The sequence below is a fragment of the Heliconius melpomene genome, chromosome 14, assembly GCF_056956725.1.
Source record: "Heliconius melpomene rosina isolate 202511_hmr_F chromosome 14, ASM5695672v1, whole genome shotgun sequence".
Classification (NCBI taxonomy): domain Eukaryota; kingdom Metazoa; phylum Arthropoda; class Insecta; order Lepidoptera; family Nymphalidae; genus Heliconius; species Heliconius melpomene.
This window is the reverse complement of record NC_140402.1, coordinates 1,831,214-1,856,955: the sequence shown is the minus strand read 5'-3', so window position 1 is coordinate 1,856,955 and position 25,742 is coordinate 1,831,214. Positions and strand designations below refer to the sequence as shown.

Below are 25,742 nucleotides of genomic sequence, written 5' to 3'. Positions count from 1 at the left end.
TGAAGTGTGCGTGCGTGAAGCCTGCGTGAAGCCTATAAAAGTTTTTTTTTTATGTTAACATCAAAAACACTTTTTAAGTTTCTTTATTTGGGGGACATCGACGGGGCCTGATTTTTAATGCTATGGTTAGGGTTCCATGTCTATCTAATGAAAGAATTATTTTCGGCGTTAAGTTCCGCCATTAAACATAACACATAACATATTATCCATATAATAAACATTTTTTAAAGATTTCTATATCAAAATCTTACTAGGAAGCAGTAAATCAAAAATTTACACATTTCAAGACCATCTATAAAAAGATTCGTATGAATTATACCATAACTAATGCAAATTGATAGCCGCTATCGTTGCGCCCTGCCCGAATAAAATTAGCATAAGCGTATGACTTTAATACCGTATCTTATAGGGCTATTTTGATACTAAAAATGATTAATTACGTTTTTTTGCCAAAATATGAATATAATTTGAATTAATTAACCTTCAAGCTGTATTCGGAATATAGAAAGCCTCTTAAACGCAGGGAACCTAGTGTTAAGATACTCTATTCCTGACGTGTCGCCCAATTTTCGAAAGATTGTGTGTTGGGAAGCGGAACTTAACACTGCGATTTGCCTAGCAGAGAGAGAGAGAGAAATGAAAATAAGTAATAACTTAGAATAATAGTTGAACCCATAATCGTCTAGTTTACAGCCAGATGCTGGTGGCCCTGCGCCAAAACCTCCTGGCCTATGGAGAAGATGAATAATATTTATAATATATTCGGTTTCGTGGTTCAGTTAGAGAGTTAGATTGCTTTCAAAGCTAAAATATATTTTTGAAGATACAAAGAAGAGAACGATGTGGCTTATACCAACATTCCTTTGAACAGATATAATGTGATGTGACCCTTACTTCATTTTCATTTTGTGTTTATAGAATATATTGCTACATTTTTTCTTATATTGGATTCGAACCCACATCCTCCATATTTTAACCATTTTTGAATTTACACGCGAAATGTAATACTAGCGCAGAAAATCTTACATCCTCATTATCAGTAGTTTGCCATATTACGTAGACAAATAGCTGTTTCGTCAATTTTATCTAAAGTTAATAGGGTGTCCAGTCTAAAAGAGCTCTCTCTTTTAGCCCAAATCTAAAGATAGGTGGTATCTTTATATACTGGTTGAACCAAGGTTACAAGATAATAACTAATTAATATAAACAACCAGTCTCCATCTCTTATGATATAACGAAGCTTAGTGCTTGAGAACAACTCGGTTAGGTTACAATGAACCAAATGAGAACTAAAGTTATTTAAAACAGTTAATTTAATTTTTTTTAACTGATGTTAAGTAAAAATAAAAATGAGTGAAGTGAATTTGCAAGCGTTGGCCGAGACAGGTGTGTTTTTTAATATGTACTCATATTTTGTTTTTAATATAGTGTTGTTTTTAGGTTGAATTTCGCTTTAAGTTAAATTTTCTTAGGTTTTCTATAACGAAATAGTATTTTAAAATACTAATACATATCTAAACATATCTAAACTTTATCATCTCGCTATCTTCGTCATAAATGTAAAAAAATATATATATTTATTTGTATCTATAAATAAATGACGATATTATTTATCAGGTACTGTGTAAATTTTTCTAAAAAAAAGTTATCAAAATATTATGAGGTGAAATGTTTCCTTTTATTTTCTTTGATTGTTAAACGTAATGTTCTATATTTATCCTTCCCTGGAGAAATTTCGTTATTTTCCCTTACCGCACCTCTCAAAACAATTACCGCAAATTAATATAGCCAATAGCCTTCCCCAATAAATGGACTATCGATACAAAAGAAGTGAAAGATAGTATTCGTACCACTAGTTCTTGAGATTAGATCGTTCAACCAAACAAACCACTTTTATACTGTTAGTATGTAAAACTGGCATCCATGAAAAAAATATCAGCTTATAAAACTCGAAGAAAAGTGATTTTAATTTGTTTAATTAACAAGTTTCCCCATCGCGAGTGCTCTCTACGCGAATACATTTAAATACTAATTACTGTTGGCTTTGATTTATTATTAAATTTTCAATCAGTATAAGTGAATGAATAATTTAAATTTTCTCGCTATAGCAATAAGACAATATACGGCGTTGAGTGCTTCCATTCAACACGCTATGTCTTTAAATTTGGATGAAATGTGATAAACGGGGTGTCTTAACTCTAGGTTCCATCTTGAACTTCTCTGTAAGCTGAAAATCAAAACAATAAAGTTGCTTTTTATTTTTCTCTTCTTGTATTGAGAGAAAATAGATTTTTTATTATGATTTTTTTAAATTATTTATTTTTAAACAGAATCCGCTAAACCGCTAAATGTTTATTTTTTTTAGTTTTTAACTGTAAAATCTCTAAACGATCATTGTAAATATTTGTATTAAAATCTACATACAAAACAAATATCTTCGTCGCCCAGTGTTGATTTGACTGTAAACACTATAGTTTTGAGTTTGAATCTCTCCGGGGAACTCTATACTTAAATTATTTTTAGCTCCCCGTCCCGTCCCACCGTCATTCAACATGAGATATTTGAAGATTAGGTAGAAAGTGGAATGAAACGTTTTTATTTCTTCCCTCTTGTATCTTATCACCACCACTCAACCCGCAATGCCTCCAGAATTCAGCAGAAAGTTCGAAGCGGAGTGCATTAACACTACTTTTATTTAATAAGACAGCCATCCAACAATGAAATTGTAAACTTCCCTCAGAGAATTATTGATTCAACAGACTGACCTACTTCACGAGTAAGTTTATGTCACTTCAGTCGGATTAGTATTTAGAGATTTACTAGATCGAGTTAAGGGCCAGTTGCGACTTGGGTTGGTTAAACTTAAACTTAAGTACCATCGTAAGCTTAACTTGCTGCCTTTTTAAAGATACTTGTTTAAAATAATATTTCCATTATATTACTTTTGTTTATATAGTTAGAAAGAAAGAAGATAGTGCTGAAACACTCCGTTGCCATTTTCTGTCCAATTACTGAGACATCAATGTTGCATTTTGCCTTGTTATCAAAATTATTCCCTCATGTGGGAATCGAATCTAGAACCATCGTTTTTATAGTCAGTCGCTATGGCAATATGCTACGACGATATCTATCCATATAATATATTAATACATTAAATTAATTCTCGACAGCACTCAACACCCAATGCCTTCAGAATTTGGTGGAAAGTGGCGAACGGAAGAGTCTCAAGGTTCTTAGGTTCCCTCTGTCTACCCTAGTATTTGCGGGATACAGCGTGAAGCTGAAAAAAAAAAACAATTACATTATTGTAGTGAAAGCGTGAAAAGTCGCGATCGGAAAGCTAGTAAAATACAAAATACAATTTATTTCGATTGGCTATTAACTTATGTAAACAGCGCTTCGATTAAAATAGTTTAAATTTTCACGTTTGATTTAAATTGTATGAAATTTTACATCTACATTATGTTCCAGTATTAATATACTATTATTTGTTAAATTTCCACGTGTTAATAATATATACACCATTAAATACTGAAATTATACTAAAATACTGAAATACGACTATAAATATTAATTAATTGAAATTGCATAGATATAATTTTGTAGCATCATTCGTTATTTAAGAGTATTTGAAATGTTGGTTGTGTGGACGCGACAGGTTGCGGGTACGATTTTAACACAAGGATATGTATTATTTATTGCATTAATTTCTTCGCTTTGGTGTCGAGGCAAAGCCGAGCGTAGAGTTCTGCCACTTTGCAATGTCTTCAGAATTCGGCGGAAAGTGTAGAGCATGTCTTGACAATAGGTTCCCTCTGCCTACTCTTAGGAGGAGGAGCTTAGAAATATCAAAATTCCTGAAATGTGATGAGTGTTAATTAAAACTACACTTGAATCACAAGTATCCAGACACTGCTTTGAACACTCCAACGCTTTCATGCGGTGAATCCATACAATGCTAAGTAGTTTCTTTTCTTCTCCATTCTCCGTTATCAACTTTTTTTTTTATTATATTCATAATATATTTACTCGTGCCTACGAACGTTTCTACGTTGTGCAGAATTTCACTATTTCAAAAGCACTCTGTAAACAGAGAGTCCTAATGAAAGATATCTGTTTCCCAAAATTATTTAAAATAAGGAGAAAAAAACAGATTCACACATTTTTACTCATAGGAAAATAGCGTAAAAAGAACTTTGAGTTCAGACACTCGATTTTTCACACAATTTTCGAGACATTTCGTATTGAGTTAGCGAAACTCAACACCGTGCTTTGTCTTATAACCAAAGTGAAAATATTTCAGTCAGATCCTCTGCTGCATCACGACCTTCACAATATAAATAAAGATAACAAATACATATTTCACCAGACTTGTTTAATCTAGATTCAAAATATTCAAAAGCCAAATGAGTTTCTCCTTTCACCGTTCCATTGTTTGTTTCAATCTATTATATCGCAGGAATCGATTTGAAATTTTTAATTACTACGTCCGAGAGTTACTGAGATATGAGTTTTTGTATAATAGTCTATTGAAGGATCCTTCGACGTTATTAGAAATGGTTCTTGACTATTGTGATATTGGAATATTATAAATTTAATTTTGGATGATAAAAGCGAAGCGAATTGAAGCGAAAGGCCGTGGAGGGGTCAGGCACAAGCGTGTGACTATAAGCTATGTCTATTAGTAAAAACCACATTAAAATCTGTTCTGTAATTTAAAAGATCGAGGCATAACGTACTGGAAACTGATTTTTTTTATTATATTAGTAAACATTATATTATTTATTTTTATTTCCTAAATTAAAATTTTTACTCACATTGGTAATATGATGAATCGCGGCGTTATGTTTCACCATTCAACACACAGTGCCTTAAGAAATTGATAAATTGGTTTCATTCCCCCCCACATAGACATGGGGGATATATGGACACATTTGGTAATATGGAGGTACTTAATAGATGTAAATTATACATATATCTAGTTTGCGTCTTCTTAGAGTCGCAAAAACAATATTGATTTATTATATAACAACCCGAGTATAATAGTAATAAACTAACAAATATTTGTAAAGATATTTGGCTACTGTAATTGTTTCTTATCTTATCTTATCTATTAATTACAAGCCTTATATTTACATCTTGTGTGTATACAGTAGTTTGTCATAAGAAAAAGCAGGTGAAAACCGCGTGGCAGTCTTTTAAAATCATATTGAAATAATTCACTTAATTTTTTATTATGAAATTTAGGAAGTCAACATTTTTTTTAAAGAAAACAACAAAGGGAACCTAGTGTTAAGTCATCACAATGAATTTTCGCCGTATTTTCGAGCAATTGCGTTTTGCGCTCAACGCCATACATTGCCTTGTTACCAGAGGGAACAAAAGAAAATAGAAGCCTTATCTCAATTTTATTATTATGTAAAAAATATATCAAACACAATAAGAGAACTATTAAATATACACAATAAATACTCGTAGAATTTTTCATAATAAAATCTGTGAATTAGTTTATAATGGTACTATTTCAGTTAGTAGCAAATTATATTGGTTAGTGGAGGGTACTTCGCGTTTCACTAAAGTTCCATCGATGCTGTAAAGCCGCAAGGACTCTTAAAATGTTATATATAAAATGCATAAATTAAATTATTTAAAAAAATATTTAATTGAGGCTAACGTGGCGTAGGCGTGTAACTGTAAAAGCGTCGGTTGTGACTTCAATTCCCGATCGGGGGAATGAAATATTTAATATTTTTATTTCCTCGTTCTGGTAACGGAGCTAAGCGTGGCATCGAGAATTTGGCGGAAAGTGAGGAACGCAAGTGTCTTAATGGGAACGAAGTATCTTATATCAGAAAGAATATACTTTTCGTATTATTGCAGAACACAAATTAATAAAACTCTCATTCTGTTTCAGGCAACGATGACGTTAAAGACCAATCTCGATCGGCAATGGAAGATGTCAATCTTGCACTGAAAGCATGTGGTTTCGGCCTATTCCATATCCAACTGCTGTGCTCGGCCTTTGTGGCCTTAGTATCTGGCATGGTCATGACGAACTCTACCTCGTATATCCTGCCGATTGCTGAATGCGACCTTGATATGAACCTTCTGCAGAAAGGATTGCTTAATGCTGCGCCATATATTGGTAAAATTAATATTATATTTGATATAGCAGTCATGGTGTAGTGAGAGAGTATATGATCGTAAATGTAATTGATGCTTGTGGGTTCAATGCCAATCGGGAAAATAAATAATTTTCATTTCATCACTTTTGGTTTCTCTTGTCTAAAACGTTATGGCAATTGGAAGAAATTTAAGTTATAATATTTTATAACGAAAATTTAGCATTTACTTAAATTATTTACACTAAGTTTCTAATATGGAACATGTCTAATAGAAGGCAGCTAATAGAAGATGATTTAACATTTGCTTAACCTGTATTATATTAGAATATTATTTTCATTTCTTTAATTTGAGCACCTCAAAGGTACTAAGAGACTTCACAAGCGTGAAAGATACAAAAAGATAAGCCTATAATTGTTATATGATCAAACTTTACCTTCACAATGTTTTGTACGAAATCAACTTGTAATATTGATTTTATTTCAGGAATGACATTATTCTCCATTGTCGGTGGATTCCTGTCAGACACATTTGGCCGCAAATTTTTCATAGTATCAGGCTACGGTGGATTGTTTATTTTCACGATATTGGGCGGGTCCAGTCAGACATATTCCGTGTTGGTGACAGCTAAATTCTTTGAAGGAATGCTGTAAGTAAAAGTATTAAATCGTATTTTGTATAGATCTAGCTATTTTTCTGACATCTAGCGATGGTCATGTGTTCGATTCCCACTCAGAAAAATTATTATAGTTTAGATTTATTTTCATGCCTCCGCTCTAGTATACAGGACACAACATTTCGTCACTTAATATGTAATATCTCGAAACATGAACGGAACTCCACGGAAAGTGGAGAATAGTGTTAAGATAATCCGTTCTCCATATTCTAGTAAGTCTTAAAATTGTTTTTTTTTTACCTATCCTTCAGAAAAAGAAGTGAAGCATACAAAACAATAATTTTAAACTGTCACTTTATACAAAACTGTATATCCAAAGCAACGCTATGTTTATTTTCAATCTCGAAAGACTCATATTATATTTTGGACATGCTAAAAGTAGTATGTAAATAGAACAGCGATTTAGCTAGTTCCTATTTTTGTAATAGCAACTCTGTCTAAAGTCTTGCCTAATAAAACTTTGGCGTGTATCAGAATTCAGACATTTGATAAGTTTATTTTAGGGCACAAAAGAAAACATGAATTCTTCTCATACTTAGCCATGAAATATTCAGATTTATTTAGTTCCTTCGTTGATTTCTTTGAAGTTTTGCGGTATTAGAATGTGGTATAGGGAACATTTTTTAATTATTATTATAAGTAAAACTTTTAATGTAAGTTAAAAAAGGACAGATAATGAAAAGTGTGATGATGCTTCTACTCTTTACATAACTGGTTATCCGCATCGATTTGACTGTCAGTCAATTCTGTTTATTAAATGAATAATCAAGTAGTTCCAGCGGGCGAAGCCGCGGGCGGGCCGTTAGTATTAAATAATAATCGAGTAATTAAGTAAAATTAAGAGTGGGCTACATTGACCTCACGTTATGGTTAAAGTAAAACATAGAAATATATCTAATCTCATATTATAAGTTAAATAAATGGCATTTTACTTAGTATGTATATTAGCGCTAGGCTAAGTTTAATATATTGCTATATATATGACTGTGGCGTAAAACTTTAAACCAAGGATGAGCTCGCAACAATTTCAATTATAACATTATATTATTATTAATTGAAGTTTTCATCTTCAGAATCTGCTACAGACAGTGTTATGAAGTAGTCAGGAGAACTGTTATGTACGTCGAAATTTTACTAATATTATGTGCGTGTTATGTTTAAAATTCAAAAAATTGTTTAAATATTCAATTAGATTTTTCAAAAATGGATTTTTTTTCTTTTTAGCTTTACCTATTGCTTATAGCAGTGTAGGCAGAGGGAACCTCGGAATCTAGTGTTAGGACACTTTCCCTACTTTCCGTCGAATTCTGGAGACATTGCGTGTTGAGTGTTGGAACTCAACCCCGCGCTTTGCATCGACGCCAGAGCGAAAAATAAGAAAATAATAATATTTCATTTCTTTGAGCGGGTATCGAACTCCTGCCCCTTCGCTATGAGTGGCGTGTTATTTTCCTGCGGTAAAATCGAATATACTACCACAGTTTCCAATCAACAAATCGCAACTACCCACTTAAACAGTTTTATTTAGCTCTAACTTCGTCGACGTTGTTCAAATCAATGGCTAATTAAAACCTTACCACAATTCTGTAGATCGATGGATTGATATTATTTTTTTCTCATCCATATTTCAAATGACAACACAGTAACATTGTTACATTTGTTAGTATATTAGTATCGTAATCTAATATGGCTGATGCGATCCAAATGGCGATGGCGTTCTACAATTTTTTTCACGCCTTCAATATGGATATAAAATGAAAGATACTTAAAGATACAATTTTCGAGACATAGCATATTGAATGGTGGAACTCAACGTGGAACTTAATTTTGTTACTAGACCGAAGAAATAAAAATAATTAATTCCCCAGAATAAGAATCGAACCCAGAGTCAGATGCTATGGTCATTACGTCATGACGACCACAAAGATTAAAAATAAAATAATATTATTTATTCCATTTTATTTTAGGTTTTCAGTATCTTTCACTCCAGTTATAACACTAACATCAGAATTCTGTCACAATGGAATAAGAGACAGAATAATGATTCTACAGTCATCATTCGCTTCGATATCTCAAGTGGTAGTGGCCTTAACAGCGTGGCTTATCCTACCACAACAATGGAAACACTCACTTTTTAATGGTTATATAGGTAGGAGACGTTTTTTTATGTTTTAGAAATTTATTGATGTTTAAGAGTCATGCGGCGTTGAGTTACGCCAATCAACATGCAATGCCTCCAGAATTTGGCGGAACGTGGGGAACTGTGTCTTAAAATGAAGGTAGATATAAGCTTTGCTTTGTTACTAGAGAAAGAAAATGAAAGTAATTAGTTCCCTCGACTGGTAATCGAACAAACAACCGTCGTGTTTACAGTGCAGCTGCACCACGATGACCTCAGAAAATATGTAATGATAAATAGGTATTACATTTTATATATTTCAGTGTACTTTTATCTTTTCTGCTTTTTATGAACGAAAGCTAAATAATGTAAATATTTTTCTTTCAATCAGTCTCTTTCTTTCACTTCAATGGAAATCCAGACCTAGATTTACTGTGTACAGTTAGAAATTGCTATTCCACTAAGATAGCGAAATATAATACTAAATTATGTAACTGTTACTGTTTCTACTTAGCTTCACGCCGGAGGGAACCTGGGAATCTAGTGTTATGATATTTCGTTCCCATTAAAACGCCTAGAGGAATTGAAAATATTAAATATTTAATGTCCTCAAGTGGGAATCGAACCCAAAGCCTTACCCAAAGCATTTACAGTCGCACTCTCACCTCTATATTATATGTTAGTTAATAACTTATATTTTTTCAGTATTCAACACATGGAACTACTATCTTTTCATCATGTCGATGTGGTCGCTTCTGGCGAGTTTCCTATACATATTCCTACCTGATAGTCCTAAATACTACGTAACTCAAGGACGTTATGATGAAGCTAGGAACGTATTCATTTCTATATACAAAAAGAATACAGGAAAACCAGCTGAGACGTTTCCGGTAAGTACGATTTTTATTTTTTTTTATGTGACGCTGAATTCCGGCTCCCATTTTCCACCATTCTGGAGGCATTGCATGTTGAGTAGCAGAACTCAACGCCGCACTTTGCCTCAAGACCAGAGCTAACAAATGAAAATATTAAATATATAATTTCATCGAGTGGGAATCGAACCTACAACCTCTGCACCACGACTGGCCAAAATAACAGCTAATAACTTAAAGATATTTATCTAACAACCTTATATATCATTTTTGAAACTAAATTTATTTTACATACGAAAACATAGGTGAGTAGTAAATTATCTTTAACATTTTTATGGTTAACCAGCGCCAAGCTGACGGCGGTTGAGCAAATTCATTTCAGTCACATAACAATTATACGAGCATAATCAAAGGTGCTATTGGAAGGAAGCCAAGCCAAATATTTTCACACTATTTATGCAGTGTGCAAATTTTTAATTAAAATAAAAAAAATAACGTATTTTCTGTATTAATGAGAAAAACAGTGTATATTGTATGGTAAAATTATATTTTACACTTTCATTTTAATATTGATATTTTTGTCTATATTTATAAAACTTTTTCGATTATAAAACAACACACTGAAGGAACTACTGGGCTGAGAAAGGGGAGAACTGAGATATCTCAAAACTCCTACGGAAATGGAAAAATTCGGAATTTTCCATTTCTACTAAATTATATACTGTATTGAGTGCACTTCGCGTATAGAGAGTGTAAAATATTTAGCTTGGCTTCATTCCAACAGCACCTTTGATTAAGAATATAATTATAATTGAACATTTTATATTGGAACATAACTAAACTTGATGATGGTGAAACGTGGCGGAACGATGGTGAGAGGATAAGCAAAGAAAACCTAATGTTAAGACACTCCGTTTCCCATTTTTCACGGATTCTCGAGGCATTGGGTTTGTGTTGCAGAACTCAACGCCGCGCTTTGCCTTGTTACCAGAGCGAATAAATGATAATATTAATAAATAATAATTTATTTATTTAATATAGACTCCATCCTATACAAATTTATTTGCTCTACGAATGCGATAAACCTTTATCCATATACCTACATAAACTTCATAGTAACAACAACTAAAAGAGTAGAGATTCATTTCGTAAACAAATGGATTTATTAAAATTTTAAAGGCATTATCATTTTCTTTGGGGGCATCACAAAAAAAACCCTCCGTACCCTATTCTAGGAGCTTGAGACATTGTTTTCTCTGTTAAAAGCCTTATTAAATATTCATTTCTGTATGTTCCATCGCCGTCAACCTCGAGGCAGTTCTTGGTAATAGTCCTGAGATTTTATAAAGAATTTCCACTGAATTTTTCATATTAAAGCTGGTAAAATATGAAATGTGTTAAGATATTTCACGATTTCGTTAGCTCAGATGGAATAAGCTGGTGGAATCCTTTATATAATTCTATATAAATATAAAATGTAATTTCAGTTTTCGTTTTTTTAAGACATATAAATATATTCTAATACTTATTTGAATTAATTGGGTAAATTTCATTTTTTTCTCAATAATTTTCAGAGTTATATAAATATAGGAGGACAAAGAGTGACAGTAACGCTAACTTGCTAGGTAGCTGGTTCGATTTTCACTCGAAGACATGAAATATTTGATATATTCATTTCTTCACTCTGGTGTCGAGGGAAAGCGCGGCTTTGAGTATCGCCAATCAACACACAATACCTCCAGATTTCGGCGAAAAATGGAAAGCGGAGTATCTTAACTAGGTTCCCTCTGCCAACCTGCAGTGTGCGGGATACAGCGGGACCCTAAAAAATGTATTACGACTAAGAAACAGACTTGTGTCAATCTAAATAGACGTAATATTTATAGTACAACCTATATAAATATTATATCCGTAACCTAAATTCAAAACTGAAGCAAATCGTGCCAATATATAACTTTTAACGTAGAAAAGTTTATCACTAATTTTACTCAAAATTATGAAAGTTTTACAAAAACTTTGGTGTCAAAAGAACATCGTTAAGTTACGCCACTCAACACGCAATGCCTTGAGGTTTCGGTGACAAATTGGGAACAGAGTGTCTTAGCATTCAGTTTTCTCTGCCGGCCTTGCCTCGGAAGACAATGTAAAGCTGAAGCTTTAAAGTCTAGGAACGGTAAAATTAATTTACATAAAATTAATGATAAGGAAATATCTAAATATTATATAAAACATTAACAACAGATGCCCGAAACTCCTTAAAAGCTTCAACGATAACTTTGTTTACCTTTAATTTTATTGAGGCCGTCATAGCGCAGTGACACAGTTCTACACTGGAACTTATGGGTTCAAACTCGGAGGATTGATCAAATATTTTATCCTTTTCACTCAAACATTCCGTTCCCTCTTCGACGCTTCCGCTCCCCATTTTCGGGTGAATTCTGAAGGAATTAAGTGTTGAATGGCGAAACTCAACGCCACGTTTTGCATTGTTACCAAAGTGAAGAAATGAAAACATTAAATATTTAATTTCCTCGAGTGGTAATTGAACCCTAAACCTTTTGCGTTTACATTTAAACAATAGCATTTTATCACTCTGAAAAGAAAATTCGCGGCGTTAAGTTCCGCTACTAACCACGCAATATCTGAAATCCGGGTGGAAAATTCTTAATCTTTAAGGTTCCATCTGTTTTCCCTATTACGTGGCTAAAACATAAAGCTTTGTATTTTTCATAATAATTATAAGTAAACAAAAAAATACGACTGCCGCCAGACACCCCTTAAAAACATCAGCGGTAATTTTGTTTACTTTTAATTTTATTTTATTAGCGACCCCCACGAGTAACTTCAGGGAGGCTCGCGTGAAGGGAAGTAATCAGGAGCGCGTGTCACACCGTTCACGTTCATTATTTCAACAATATATTAGCTTTTAATCATATACCTTATCGATGATAAACATCCCCTATAAACACTAGGGTTGATTATTTGGTGTCATTTATTTTATTATTAAGAATTTTAGATATTAATCTTATCGGTGTGTGGTTTTTTAATTAAGCCTAGTGGTTGGTTTCGTTTTGATTGGAATTATTATAGACAAGCGATCCGGTCGTGGCTTTGCCCGCTTGAACTACATAATCATTTGTTTACTAATCTGAATGACTTTCGTGACAATATCTATATTACATTGAAATTAAATGTTTCAGCCAAGCTAACAGTTTTAGGCCGTCGTGGCGCAGCGGCACAAGGGTGTGACTGTAACGCGACGGTTGTGGGTTCGATCCTCATTCGAGAAAATGAAATATTTATTTACATTTATATTTTCATTTCTTGGCTCTGGTGTCGAGGCAACACGCAATGCCTCCAGAATTCGGCGGAAAATGGGGAACGGAGTCTCTTAACACTAGGTTCCCTCTGCCTACCCTGCTGTGTGCGGGATACAGCGTGAAGCTGATTTAAATAAACCATATATCAAATAAAAGAAGTAGTAATCTAACTAACTAAAAACAATATTGAAATATTTTAGAACAATTTGTACTACGAAAGTTGTTATGACAGGGCTATCATTAACCAATTTATAGAAGGCGTGACATGACATCAGCTAGTTGTCTTCCATCTTGATATCATTTAAATAGAATATTTTAGGCTTTATTCTTAAATAATTTAGAGCATGTCCTACAGCGTATCGTTAAGCTCTACTATACAAAAGTAGAAAGTGGGGAACGGAGTGTCCTAACACTAAGTTCCTTCTGCCTACCCTATATGGCTTCTGAGATTAGCATGGTCAACGAAATAAACTTTTCAATTTTTAAAAATTAGAATAGGATAATATCGAAATTACATACAAAAATATTAAAAGCGCGTTTCTACGGATTCGTTCAAAACTAACATATATTCCAGTAATAAAATATTTACAGTAAAAAAACGACTTATAAAAAAATATCCGTTACACGGATGTCAGTAACTTTTATTGCTACAAGTATTTAAACGGAAGCTAAATGCTATACATATAGGCAAGTCGTGGTGCTTGTGGGTTCGATTCCCACTGGAGGAAATTAAATATTTGATATTTTCGTTTTTCCAACACGGAATACCTGCAGAATCCAGCGGAAAGTGGGGAGCGGAGTGTTTTAACACTAGGCTCTCTCTTTCCACAATACTATTTGCGGGATACAACGTGAAGCGGAGAGGGAGAGAGACAGAAATGCTATGCGAATAAATCTTCTTTCTCTACACAAGCACAACCCATACATAATTTAGGGAACGACGTCACCGATCGCCATAACGAGCTCGCTACATAAATTTTTAAAACTTTTTTCTTGTAACGGCTTAACTGTGATGGTAGGAAGCAGGTTTTTATGAATAATTACAGATATTAGGCTGGTTTTTTCTACATAATTATAATTATTTAGGTATAGGCAAAGAGAATATAATGTTAAGACACTCCGTTTTCCAAATTTACTAAAATTTTAGAGATAAATATTTAGCAGAATTCAACGTCTGGCAAATAGCAGAATAGGCAATGGGAACCTGGGAACGTAGTGCTAAAGCGTTCAGTTACCAATAAGACACCTCCATTCTCCACTTTCCGCCGAATTCTAGAGACATTACGTGTTGAGGTGGCGGAACCCAACGAAAAAAATATTTCATTACCTGGAGTGTAAATCCATGGTTTTCAAGTAGTGGTTTACAGTCGCTAGCCTAATATTTTAATAACATTGACAGTTCCCCCAAATGTCTCCGAGAAGGCATTGAACCCATTAAGATATATGGGGTATTTGCCCGTCAACAACGTTAACGTTAAAAACACACCGTAAATTCTGAACACTTTTTTATTTGTATCACGTAACGTTCTGACGGCGGCTTAACTTTGATGCTAGGAGTGCTTCAGGTATTTTACCGAGTGTATGTTTACTTTTTTTATCGTCAAATAAATAAAAGATTTAATTTACTTTTATTTATTTATTTTTCTTTTTTTAATTATTTATTTTGTTGAAACTAAGATATTTTATTGCTATCTATAACTCTATATGTAACTGAGTAAGCATAAAGAACCAGTGTCAAGGCCCTCTGTTCGCTCTCTTACTAAATTCCATTGAGACACCAAAAATTTATAGTTTTAGTTCTATAAAATATTTTCATTCAAATATTTTCCTCTGGTAACGAGGCAAAGAATTTGAATTCCACTGAAAAGTGAGGTAAGAACATGTCTTAATGGAAAACGAAGTGTCTTCAAACTAGGTTCCCAGGTTCCCTCTGCCTAACACCTTTTTCTTATCATTTCATAACTAACCATAAACTGATACGCTACAAACTGATCCAACAATTATTAATAAAGTAATATATACGCGAACAAAAGACACCAAATTCCAATGTTTATGGCCATACTATTTAGAAGCATGCAAAACAATATAAGGTGGCTACATAAATCTGAGAATTTCTTTCCAGAAATACCGAGAACATTTTGGTTGTATAAATTGCGTGAATATGGCCGCCATTGGTTCCGTATATTTATTGCTTTGGTGTCATAGTTAGATACCATCTTAGAATATACGATGTATGTATGAGGAGCACAAGGGGTGTAACTGCTAAACTGGCTTATATTGAAAATGTGTTATAATTTGTTGTTTTTGAATGTTTTTTTTTGGGTGAAATAAAAAGTACCGTTAGATTAGATCAAGTCATTTTGGCGCTGTAAATGCCATTATTTTTTGGAGTCACATACCAGGGTAGGCGAAGGTTACCTAATGTAAGTAGTCTGTCTCCGTTCTCCATTTTTCACCGAATCCTGGAGGTATTTCGTACTGAGTGATTCGACATCAGAGCGTGCAAATGAAACGCGATGGTTGCGAATTGTAGCCTCACGGCAAGATGAGGCGCAGCGTTAAATCCCGTACAAATTACAATGTCTCAGAAAGCGGGAAACTAGGTTAAAAATTGAAACTGCTAAATTCTCACTCCAATTTATTTTATGAAATTCGTAAAATATCAGTTACGCCACTTCTACAATAACAATTTTATGTGAATTTTAGCGTCTCATTGTTTATCTATCCTAATTCGGAAGTGTCTTCTGAATAGATGAAAGTTGTGAACGAGTATACCAATTCATGAATATTAATTTGTTTCTAGAGCATCATTTTCAATGGTAGTCGATTCAAATATAGTGTGCTTATATATAATGTATGTATATTACTTTTATCCCGACTGCGTGACAAAAGGAAGGTCATATCGTCGAAATAAGAACAAAAAATCGACGAAGTATTATATACTGGGAGATATATAAATAGTTATTAAAAATAATTTTAAGACTCTTTTATAGTTTATTTAGCAAAGATATTAGGTTTAATTATTCAACGTAGATATATTTTACAGCAAAGGTAGAAATTAGATTTTAGGGATTGAATTTATTATGTTTTCTAAGTTAACTAAAAACTTCATTTATAATATACGGCTGGCATACTAAGGCTACTTAAGTACGGCCTACTTAAGCGTCCTTTTTGATCCAATTTAAAAATATGTTAAATAGTCAACTTTATGCTTTTTCCCACATGTCCTACTCTGTTCTCCGCTTTTTGGTTCTCCTGGATTTGAGACAAAAGGAAAACTCGAGAAGGAAGAAATGAAAATTTAAAAAAAAATCATCATCGAACCTACTACCCACGTCGGTCTTTGTTCAATAGTCAATTCTCAAAACATTATATATAATTGACTTTTGACTTACAAGAGAGAAACGATGATACTATTAATATTGTTGTCAAGTCTTACCTACTTAATAGAAAATAAGTGACATAGAAAATCTATTACGAAACCGCCATTCGTCTTACTGCCGCAAGACAGTATCTTAATTGTGGCTTTACTCGTACATTCGTAGTCTTATAGAGAGGAATGTACGAGTACGTTTAGTGTTACTTGTGTTCTGATCTTCTTATTATATATATATATATGCTTTTTTCAAGGTTATTAAGTAAAATTATATTTTATTATAAGAGGCCGTGGCGAGGGCGTGGCTATGAAGGCTAGGGTGGGTGTATGTGGTTCGATTCCCACGGGAGAGAAATAATTATCTTCATTCTCTCGCTTTGGTAAGAAAACAAAGTGGGGAACGGAGTGTCCTTACGAGGTTCCCTCTGCCTACCCTGCTGTGTGCAGGATACAGCAGGAAGCAGATTTTTAAAAAATTTAATATCATTTGTTTGTATAAATATTATTCCAGTTCCTCCAGAGGAACTTCCTTCTTTTTATATGCCCATTTGCTAATGAGTTAGTGTTGATGGCATAAAAATCATCATAGATGCAAAATGCAAACGACGAGGCCTCCCTAGCATCGCTCTCAGCTTATTGTTATACTGAACATTAATTATTTCCTATTTTTTATATGTAATCGTTTCTCTCACTGTAAATCCACGACCGTAACGTCCCCAGTTCCCCCCCTCCATCTTCTTCTTAAAATAAAAAAATAATAATAATAAAATAAATTATTAACAATTCTACTTAATAATTTCTAACGTCTTTTCTGTTTACAACTTTATAATTAAACACGTACAATTTACGTGCATACATTAAAGTGTATATTTTAATGTGTTTTCCTGTTTTCGCGAAGTTGGCAACATTCTCTTTGATAAATATTAATGAAAGTAATAACGGTATTTGTACCATAGCTTACTTAATGTAATTTAGTTATATTTGATACATATTAATGCTATGGATATTTACACTAATATTATAAAGTTGAAAAAATTTGTTTGCATGAACGCGCTAATCTCAGGAACTATAGATTCGAATAGAATAAATATTTTTATGTTGAATAGTCTATTTATCTAGGACAACTGGGCTATATTGTATCAAGTAAATAGCTAAGATGAGACCCACTGTAGTCTTTAACTGAGGTCAGGGCTACCTCAAAATGGAAAATGTGTGAATTATTTCACATGGAATGGTAATCGAACCCCAATTCTTCTACTATAGAAGAACAAATTTTCTTTGATATTTAATTATATTCTACAGTACTACAACATGTGGAAGGACAAATCAAAATTGACAATAGATGAGTCACCAGAACAGAAGACCGGTGGCTTCAGTGACATGCTGATTGCGGGTTTTCGAAACGTCAAGCCCATGTTCCGCAGGCCGCTCGGCTTGTACGCATTGTTATTCTGCGCGACGAATTTCTTCATAATGAATTTGTAAGTAGAAATATTATTATAACATATATATTTATATTATTTTTATGGCGTTAAGTTCCGCCACGCAATGCCTCTAGAATTCAGCGGAAAGTGAGGAAGGGTATATCTTAACACTAGGTTCCCTCTGCCGAGAGCGGGATACAGCGTGAAGCTGATTTTTTTTAATATATTAAATAATAAGGTCATCGTAACGCAATAATAGCATTTGACTTTTGATGCCACAGTTTTGGTTTTCTATCCCTAGCTTGGTGGTTCTATCCCCACACGGCAGCGAATTACTTCAATTTTCTCGATATGGCTAGCCAAAGCACGTTGAGTTCCATTACTCAATACAAAGAAAGTGAAAAACGAGATGAAAGAAACTCTAGGTTTTGACTATCTACCAACCAATGCGAGATAAAGCGTGAATCTGCAGGAAAACTCTATAGACGTTGAAACTGATGTCGTTAAAAGCATTGTTAATTAGCTTACTTAAGTACTCAACTCCAAGAGTCACCCAAAATGTATTATTTAAATGAAACATAAATAAATCTCTTAGAAGAATAGAATCGAAATCTTAATTGAAATTATCTATTCATTCATCTTAACGCTACACTGTCTTTCCTGAGAAGAAAATGGGATCGGCAAGAGTAATTCTCATTTCATTTTAATAAGGGACTCTCGTGGCCCAATATTCTTACAGTTGCGGTTTTGGTTATGAGTTCAAAGCTTTGTTACATAGTATGGAGAAAAATTTATATGTTGGCAAACAGTCATATTTCGTAGGAAATACAAAATTAATAATTCTGTTGTATTACTTTTTTTTATGATGCCTTTTTTCTTAAAATATTCCAGTAGTTTTAGACGAAACTCTAACTCTTTAACCATTATCTCACTTTTAATATTTAAATTAGGAATGATTTTTGAAACGAAAAAATTAAATTATTTTCAGAATGTATTCCAAAAATAATAAACTCAATCAATAATTATTCCAAATTACCTCAAACTATTTAAAAATCTACAACTACCCACAAATTCAAACATAAATTCTACAATTTCCAACTACCCAAATGATATTAAGTTTAACTCATTAGGACCGAGCGTACTAGATTACAGTATATTCCTGTTTTCAGATTCAACGTAATTAGGCTTTGGTTCCCTCAACTGTCGACGATTGTGGAACATTATAGTAGTGAAGATAATCAGAGCTTATGTGGGATGCTGGATGCGTATACATATGACTTGAAAATGAGGAGGATCATGGGGCTCAATGGGACGGAGAATGAAACCTGTGTGCCGGTGAGTATTGTGGATTTTTGTATAATTTAAGGCTTGTTCTGAATTAGTGTCAAAATATTCTGTTTTTGTCTTTTCTCCCAATTTCCAAATGTTGCATGTTGGGTGGCAGAACTCAACGCCAGTTTTCCTTTGGTGCTAGAGGGAAGAAATTAAAATATTAATAAATAACGGCGAATGTAGATTAACATTAGGTTCCATATGCCTACCCTGCTATATGCGATATAGCGCGTGAAACTGATAAAAGCTAAATTTATATCCCTAAAGGATCATTATTATTTTATTAATTTCATAAATTTGATAAAAAATCAAGAAATAAATAGGACCAATTTAAATATCTACAGGTATCTTAGTTTTACATATAAATTTGACATACTGTATTGATATTGAAATTCAATTTATTTTTCGTCTGTGAATTTAGAAATTCAATTTTCGAAACCTAATCCTTAGAGAATGTCTAGATAATATTTGCAAACCAAATTCACGGGATTCATCTATCGATTCGAATTTTACATATGTACTCGTATATCCAGAGGACGTCGGTTTATACTACCTACATGTATATTTTATATTTTTTAGTTTTAAAATTTTTAAAGTGTTATTTATTGTACATTTAAAAAGCCTTGTTACGTTCAAACTTTTATACGTTTTCTTTTATTTTTCATATTTTTTCATTTTTAAAGTTTTAACCATTCCTTCGTTACTATAGATATATGTATGTATATATCTAATAATTTTTATTTGTAGTTCTGTTCTGTTCTTAGTTTTTGGTGTTCTGAGCGAGCCTTTCCCAATCTAAAATATTTTACGGCAATTAAAATAATTCATTGACTCTTACGGAAATTGAACTGACAACCAATGCTTTTAAAATTAGACATACTACCCCACAAGACCTCACAGGTAGATATAGAAAGTAAATACCTTTTAAATATAAACATACCCCCCCAGACAACCAAAAGTATGGCTATCGCGTGTACTGTGTCAGAAACTTCCTAATTGCGGCACGATAGCGTCTTAATAACTTTTCAATTTCGCCTTTCGCAAAATTATTAGTTTTAACATTTATAAAGTGCTATTTCACACTTAAGGAAGAACTTTTTTTAAGAAAACGTATAAAAATTCAATTCGTGTGCTCTTAGAAATCCCACAGATAGCAAGGGGTACCTGGGAACCTAGTGTAAGAGACGTAGTTCCCATTAAAACACTTCTCCATTAACCGCCGTATTCCGGGGCCAATGCGTGTTGAATGGCGGTACTTAACGCTGCGCTTTGCCTCGTTAATTATTGGCCTCGATTTAATATTTCAATACAATTTCCAAAAAATACATATTTATATAATTTTGTTTTTCAGAACGTCGCCGGTACTGAGACCTATATCAACAGTATTATACTCGGATCTATATGTATCATACCCTATATAATAGGGGGAGTATTAGTAAACAAAGTAGGGAAAAAAAACCTGTATACAGGGTGTGGTATGATATGTGTAGCGGCGACATTAGGCCTTAGATGGGCGACCTCTAGGGTTGCCATGGTAGCCCTATTTTCTTCGAACGTCGCGCTCGCTCAGATAATGATGAGTTTAAATCAATTTATGGTGATCGATTTGTTTCCTACAACAACGAGGTAAGTTGAAATATCTTTATATATACTTGTAATGAAATAGTAACAGAAATTCGTGTTTACATAGAAGATATAAGAGAAAATGATTGCGAGCATAAATATATATAAAAGAAGAAAGTTAATATTTGTATTGAAATACGAAGAATATAAAGGAATATTTAATTTTATATCAATTCCCATAGTCAATGGCGTTCATAATGTAAACGTAAAAGGTCAAACATTATGGTGTAGCTCATGCTATAGGCATTGAATTTTAAAACAGTAATTAGGACTTTCGTAGAAAGTAGCAATCAAATAGTCATTAATATCGTACCAACATTTTAAATATCAACTAGTTTTTTTTGCTTCACGTTTGTATCCCAAACATAGCAAGGTAGGCAAAGGGAACCCATAGATTCCTAGGACTAAATCTGCCCGTAGGATGCTGAGACATTCCGTTGCCCATTTTCCTCCGAATTTGTGCTGATTTTACGTTGGAGGCTAAGAGGAAAAAGAAATCATAAAAGTTAAGTCACAAATTACATTATTCTTGCCAATTCCTTCTTCTCAATTTCTTCTTTCTTAAAAACTGATAATAATTGAACATGGCGATTGGACTCACATCAAAAATGAGACAGATAGGCAGAACAAAATGAACTGTAAGGATCCCGTTATTTCACGCTTAGCTTCACGCTGTATCCCGTTTTTGTTTGTCCAAACGAAACGTGGATTTTAATTTGAATTATATTTTTAAAAGTAATCTAAAGATAATAAAAGAAGATTTATATTATAAAAGTTTCATAAAGATTTCAAAATTCACACAACCCTAAAAGAAAAGGGTTCGTAAATATTCATAGTATACATACATATATATCTAGCACTATATGTATTCTAAACAATGAGCAGAAGACAGAAATGGTGAATCATGTTCTGTGTAACAACCCGGAAAGGCTATGGCGTGATAAATTCGCGTGATTACCGGCAAGTCGACTTCACTGTAAAAATATAAATTAATAACCATGTGCATATAAGACTTTATGGGTATAGTCTGGTTTGAGGGTAATCAATTTTTTTTAACTTCCCGTTGTATCCCGCACATAGCGGGGTAGGCAGGGTAGGCAAAATACTAAATTTAGGCACTCCTTTTCATATTAACTCTTCCATTCCCCACTTTACGTTTAATTCTTGAGGCATTGAGTGGCAAGTTTCTAACAATGAAAATGTCATTTCCTTGAGTGGAAATCGAATCCAAAACTTGTTGTGCACGCTTGTGCCCTTGCCAGTTCCGTTTTTATATCCACTTACCCGCTTTAACCCGCAAATCGGGGCAGGTAATAAAAAATCTAGTGTCAAGACACTCCGTCCTATACTTTCCGCAAAAATTGCATGCATGCAAAATGCGTGTTGAGTAGTCGAAATTTTAAATTAATTTTATTTATGACACGGAGAGAAATTGTAATATATCACTTATTATTATATTTTCTATCATTATAAAATCTTAACAAATTGTTGATTCTGACCGTTTAATCATAACTAAAAACGCTAGTAGGCACGGAATATTACATAAGAATCTATATCAATACAGCTCGGTGGAAAGTGGTGAACAACAGGTTCACTAGGTTCACAGGTTCCCGCTGCCTACCTTTTTTATATACGGGATACAATTCAAATAAAAATAAAGTAAATCATATCAATATATTTGATAAATGTATATAGGGGTTGGTTAAAGTAAATTAAGACCGGTTGCTCTCAACTATATTTACACCACAAACAATAATGGACTAGCAGAGTGCAGTACATATCCTCTGGCAGACCACCGCAGGGAAACTCCAGTGCAAACTTGAATATGAATAGAATTTCTGAAACAAGACATATCTTTGGAACTGCTTAATGAATTAAGCTATAGGAATAATAGTTCTGGTGCTATTGTTTAATATGAACAGAAGTAACCTATATTTAATGTTGAAAAGAGTTTAAGAGTTTAGTTCGGATTATTTTTTTTTAGCTTCACCATGCCTAAAGTTAAGACGCTCCGCTCTCCATTTTCCAATTTAAATTCGGAAGGCTGTTCGTGTGGATTCTCGGAAATCAACGTCATAGTTTGCTTCGATAGAGCAGAGAAATAAATATTTCACCGAGTGGGAATCGAATCGAATCCACAACCGTTTACACTTATTTTATATTGCCGATTAGACCAGGATATCGGTGAACGGAGTGTTTTATCTCTAAAATCTCTCTTGACTCTGAACCTGTACCCTACTTGTACGTAACGCAAGAATAAATAAAAAAACAAGATAAAAAACGCGAAAACGATGTTCCTCATATCTTCTCTATCTGTAGAAGCTAAACAAACAAGCTCTATCAACAACATACAATAAATATTAATTATGGTAACAAATAACTAATTTCATAGTATCTGAGAGCATAAGATATTCATTTCTTCGTTATTTATGGCTGCAAGCCAACAGATTATTACAGTTTTGATTAATTGCATAATAAAATTAGTTTAATAAACATGTTGAGTCTACATACGGTGATATATCAATATTTTGACGCCATTCGTGGCGCAGGGCTCAAGCGTGCGTTTATAAACGCGATAGGTTGCGGGTTCATTCCCAGTTGAGAAAATTTATTGTTTTTTTACGGCTATAACGGGATAATACAAAAAATAGTTTAGTACCTGTTTTAAAAGAAATAAATAAATAAGTTTCACGCTTAACCCCCATATCGCAGGGAAGTCAAAAGAAACCTAGGGGAAATCTTGTTACCAGAGCGGGGAAATTAAAGTAATTTATTCCCCCGAATAAGAACTGAACAATCGTCGTCTTTACAGCCAGACGCTGTTCCACAGAGCCACGACGATGGTCAATTTTTATTAGATTTTTCTTTACTTTACGCTGTACTCCACTCATAAGGGGAAAAAGGAAAAAAGAAAAATATTTTTTTCCATCGAGTGGGAATCGAACTCACAGCCTGTCGCGCTTACAGCGATACGCTTACTCTTGAACCACGACTGTTCTCTTTAAAAGCTCAATATCTAATTTGAAATTTAGAACCACCGATCCTAATCATTAATCGATATTGCTGATTATGCTTAGACACGTTCCTGCTGCGCTCCGTAGCTTGTAAGATAGTTTTAATTTTACTTCATATTCAAGGAAAATATTAAGTTTGTTGATGGATTATTAAATATGGTGTAGATATTGTCATTTAGCCAGTGATCCGTTTCCCATTTTCCGCGGCGTTCAGTTCTGCCACTCAACACGCCTTGCATCCAGAATTCGGCAGAAAGTGGGGAACGGAGTGTTTTAACACTAGATTCCCTCTGCCTATCCTGCTGTGCGCGGGATACAGCGTGAAGCTGATTATTATTTTAATTTTAAAAAATAAAAATAAAACCAGTACAATCACTGGGCCACAACAGCCTCTAATACATACAATTATTTTAATTTCAGGTCACTAGCTGTATCATTAACTATGACATCTGGTCGTATCGGCACTTTGGTTGGGAACGTCCTGTTCCCAATATTACTGGATATGGGCTGTGCGTACCCATTCTTCACACTTGCTGGAACTATGGCTTGTAAGCAATTTTATTATACGAAAAAAAAAATGTTATATATTGACATGGAGACATTTTTCTGCTCTGGCCGTATGAAGCGCCTTTGTTTCATTCATTTTCTATGTACGCCTGTAACTTTTATTTATTTACAAAGAAATCCTAAGAAGTAAAAGTAGACAGAGGGAACCTGGTAACCTAGCATTATGACACTCCATTCCTATTAAGACATTTGCATTCTCCACTTCCTGCTGAATTCTGAAGGCACTGGGTATTGAGTTACGGAACGTCGTGATTGTTAACAGAGGGAAAAAAAAACAAATGTTTCATTTCTGAAATAGAACCCTCAACCCTGGCTTAAAATACATTTTCTACTGTATTATAATGGTGTAACTGCATGTCTAGCTAAAGGATTACCCGTCTCGCCGCCGCAAGCCAAGCGGAAATAAGCGTGAAGCCGCAGGGTTTCAACCATTAATTAAAAAAAATATATTCTGTACACTCCCTAGTCCTTTAATATTTTTATCTATTTCCTTAATATAAGGGTGAAGAAATACGAAACGTATTTCCACACTATCATATATTTACGTTTTTTTAGTAAACATGTACGAGGCAAAACGCGGCGTTAGGTTCCGGCATTCAATACTAATTTTCATTATTTTCTTATGATTACAGTTGTCACTCTATTAAGTTTCACCATACCAACAAAGAAAAATAGGAAATTGTAAAATATTTTATATCAAAGTACTTAATTTTCAAGACATATTAATTCATATATGTTGAAATTATATGTCTTGGTGATAAGAAATCGTCATTGTGAAGGTGCAGATTCGAATCATGTGTTATTTTTTTAATTAAGAATAATAATGTATTTATTAGACTTTTCTTATAAGTTGTAGGTTTAGTAATTGTAAATATTGTTTTTTAATAAATTAAAATTTTAAAAATTATGTATATTTCTTTTTTTAAGTTGATTAATTTTCTAGAAAAATAATATTTAATTCACTATATTTTACAATATAATTTTTAAATATAAAATGTTTTATAGATTTTCCAAGCTATGCTATGATAACCATCCATTTATATATAAATAAATATATAACTGTTATTTTGTTAGTTTTTGTTGGTTTCTGAGTATAAAATAAAGGAAGAAATAAAAAGAAACGAATTAGAAATAAGCAATTTGCATATAATATAATAGTAAGAACAATTTCATTAACAGTAAACATAATATAAATCGCTTAAGAATTCAAAGAAGCAATTTGAAATAATACATTTTAAAACTATGTAGGTAGGTATACTCTTGAAGTAATTTAATTTTTCTGACTTCGAGGTATTT

At 33.3% G+C, this 25,742-nt stretch overlaps 2 protein-coding genes across 3 annotated transcripts in view; one reads left to right on the top strand and one right to left on the bottom strand.

The window, feature by feature from the left end:
* Positions 1–25,742, bottom strand: part of LOC146531878 (zwei Ig domain protein zig-8-like) — a 237,154-nt gene that overhangs the window by 159,183 nt on the left and 52,229 nt on the right. The window lies entirely within an intron of this gene.
* On the top strand, positions 1,248–25,318 carry LOC146531880 (synaptic vesicle glycoprotein 2B-like). Its single transcript, XM_085197347.1, has 10 exons — positions 1,248–1,386; positions 5,915–6,145; positions 6,610–6,772; positions 8,767–8,948; positions 9,624–9,808; positions 17,789–17,967; positions 19,080–19,245; positions 20,594–20,868; positions 24,300–24,427; positions 25,079–25,318. The coding sequence occupies exons 1-10, from the start codon at positions 1,350–1,352 to the stop codon at positions 25,129–25,131; spliced, it is 1,599 nt and encodes a 532-aa protein (XP_085053473.1). The 5' UTR covers positions 1,248–1,349; the 3' UTR covers positions 25,132–25,318.